The 2,741-nt window shown below is 60.5% G+C and overlaps 1 protein-coding gene across 1 annotated transcript in view; it reads left to right on the top strand.

Moving 5' to 3' along the window:
- Positions 1–337: 337 nt before the first annotated feature.
- RUSC1 (RUN and SH3 domain containing 1) overlaps positions 338–2,741 on the top strand; it is a gene marked incomplete at its 5' end in the record, with an annotated part of 3,421 nt that continues 1,017 nt past the window's right edge. The window contains 6 exons of the mRNA XM_009706717.1: positions 338–414; positions 600–774; positions 895–1,000; positions 1,100–1,146; positions 1,406–1,609; positions 1,796–2,419. Of these exons, the coding sequence (XP_009705019.1) occupies positions 338–414; positions 600–774; positions 895–1,000; positions 1,100–1,146; positions 1,406–1,609; positions 1,796–2,419 (1,233 nt within the window). The remainder of the gene's footprint in view (positions 415–599; positions 775–894; positions 1,001–1,099; positions 1,147–1,405; positions 1,610–1,795; positions 2,420–2,741) is intronic.

Here is a 2,741-nt window from a genome sequence, read left to right as displayed (position 1 = left end):
TGGTAGTGCTGCAGAGCCGGGGAACGGGGGTGGGGCTGCCCCGGCATCTTGCAGGCACCTTGGGGGTCTCCTGCCCACGTCTCCATCCTGGCCTCATCCCCCACGACCTTCATCCCTGCACCCGAGAGCTACAGGTTCCCACGGCAGCAGCCTGGGGTGCTCCGTGACCCTGGGCCAGGGCCTGCCCACCCGTCCAGAGCTGTTTCTTGCTGCAACCGTGGCTGGTGCGATGCTGGTCAGCCGCTGCCAGCCACATGCTGTCGATGGGCTGAGGCAGGTGCTGCAGTGGCACGGGGGGCAGGGGCCTGTTGACATCTTCCTTTCTGTTCTCCGACAGCCCTGCTGATCTCCGTCAGCACTGCCGTGGACAAGATTGTCGCCCACTTCAGCACTGCGCGGAACCTAGTACAGAAGGTGAGGGTCTGGGCTGAGGCTCTGGCTGAGCTGGGGTGGGCAGGAGTGAGGGCAGGCCACGCAGGCTTTGGGCAGGAGGGGCTTTGGGAGCTTCAGGGGGAGGATCCCACCATCCCTCCCTGCAGGCTCAGAGTTAGGTGCTGCTGTTCCCCTCCATCTCCTCTCCTTGTGCCTCCCTACTTCAGGCCCAGCTGGGAGACAGCCGGCTTAGCCCGGATGTAGGGTACCTGCTGCTGCACACCCTCTGCCCTGCGCTCTACGCCTTGGTGGAGGACGGGCTGAAGCCGTTCCAGAAGGATGTTATCACAGGCCAGAGGAAAAATTCCCCCTGGAGCGTGGTGGAAGCCTCCGTGAAGACAGGTTGGTATGAGGAGCGTGCTCCTGGAGCTGTTGGCATCTCAAGGTGCCTGGAGTCCTTTTCCAGCCCAGGCTGGGGGAGGATGCCTGCGCAGGGCAATGACTGTGTGGTGTATTCCTCAGGCCCCAACACCCGCTCTCTCCAGTCCCTATGCTGGCACGTGGCCGGGCTGGCCCCTCTCAACAGCACCAGACAGAAGTTTCACGCCTTTATCCTCGGCCTTTTGAAGTGAGTACTGGCCCTGTTGGCCCAGGCTGTCCTTGCTGCAACGGCAGGTTGGAACAGAGTCCCAAGAGCTCTAACTTGGGTTCCCTTTGTCTTGTTTAGCATTAAGCAGCTGGAGCTGTGGGTCTCTCACCTGCAGAAGAGCCCAGGTAAGGACACAGTACCCAGAAGCTCCCCACCCAAGTCCTGTCCTGCTTGCCAGGGTGATAATCCCATACCTGTTCCACCCACAATGCTTGGCTGGGATTTCCTTAGCGGATAAGGGCGTCGTCTTTCATAGTGCATCTTCAGTACAGCTCTCAGCAGAAGGTGGTCTGACCTTCTAGGACAGACCAGCTGGCCCTGGGAGGGGTGTGTGGGCAAGGGCAGGGCATTTTGCAGCTATCCAACGCTGTCCATGTCTCGTAGGTATAATCTCTGTGCTCTATTCACCCACGGCCTTCTTTGCCCTGAGCCAAGGCCCTCTTCCGCACCTCGCTGATGAACTCCTGCTGCTCATCCAGCCCCTCTCGGTGCTGACTTTCCACCTTGACCTGCTCTTTGAACACCACCACCTCTCCGTAGATGTAAGACCCTTGTCTCGTCGCCTGGAGTCACCCGTGTCTCCTGCCCATCACTCCGCTCAGGCTCGAGGGGCTGTGCGGCCTTCGCTGGAGGGCCAGAGCAGTGCTGCAGGGGCAAGCCTGGAAGATGGGATCCCCCCTGATACTCTGGGGAGGGAAGCCAATGCAGAGGGCAGCAGAAGGTCCCAGTCCCAAGCATCTGTGCGTGGGCTGGTCTCTGGCCCCCAGGTGGGGGCTGCCCTGCAGCAGACCTTCCAGCATGTGTTGCGCTGGGGTGACCAGATCAGTCGCACTTTCCTGGGATCTGACAGCTCCCCGGAGACCCACAGGCCTGAGGCAGGCCCTGGGGACACCGGGGCTGGCCTCGGTGGCTGGTGGGGCCAGCTGAGTCAGGCCTCCAGGATTTACATTGCTCCTGGCAAGGAAAAGTTCCCCTTTGTTTGGTGGACAAAGATACGGATGGCTGCGGGGGATTCCGTCCCTGGCCAGGCTGTGCGACCCCAAACATCTGTGAATGAACCTGGAGGCACAGAGCTGCAGCTCCTTCAGACCAAAGCTGTCCCTGAACTCTCTGGTCCAAAGCCCAGCAGCAGTGCTGACACCTCGGGGACCTCTTCCCCTGAAGACCTCATCGTGCCTGCTGGAGCACCCACCAAGCTAGATGATCCCGCTGCTGGAGAGAAACTCCTGGCTGTTTCCCCAAAGCCTCGTGTGAATAGGAATGAAGCAGCACCTTCTAATCCAGAGGCGAGTGGTCCTCCTGGTCCTGACGCGTCTGGCTGGGCCGTCTCTTTGGAGCCACTGGCTCCTCTGCCAGGAGCTTCCCTCCCAGTCCTGACACCATCTCAGCTAGGTCCAGGTAAGACCCGGCTTGGGCAGGCAGGGCGGGGGAAGTGGCATGTCCTGAGGAAGGGGTTTTCTCCCAGGCAGCGAACAGAGAGCACGCTATGGGGCTCACTGGCTGTCTTCTACTGCCCCTTATCCGGGGTTTGTGCTTCTGGGATTGGCACATGTCCCAAGTGCTGCCATCACATCGCATCAGTCCTTTAGAACAGCAGGAGCTCATGGTGGAGGCTCGGTGGTGCTAGATAGAGCCCTTGTCAGCTGCCAGATCACCAGAACAGTCCGAGTAGGATGGGTGGGAAAAGGCTTCCCAGGCGAGCTTGTGGCTTCCTTTGCTT

This window comes from Cariama cristata, unplaced genomic scaffold, assembly GCF_000690535.1.
Source record: "Cariama cristata isolate BGI_N322 unplaced genomic scaffold, ASM69053v1 scaffold24878, whole genome shotgun sequence".
NCBI lineage: Eukaryota > Metazoa > Chordata > Aves > Cariamiformes > Cariamidae > Cariama > Cariama cristata.
Note: the sequence above shows the minus strand (reverse complement) of the source record. Positions and strands in the feature narration are given on the sequence as shown.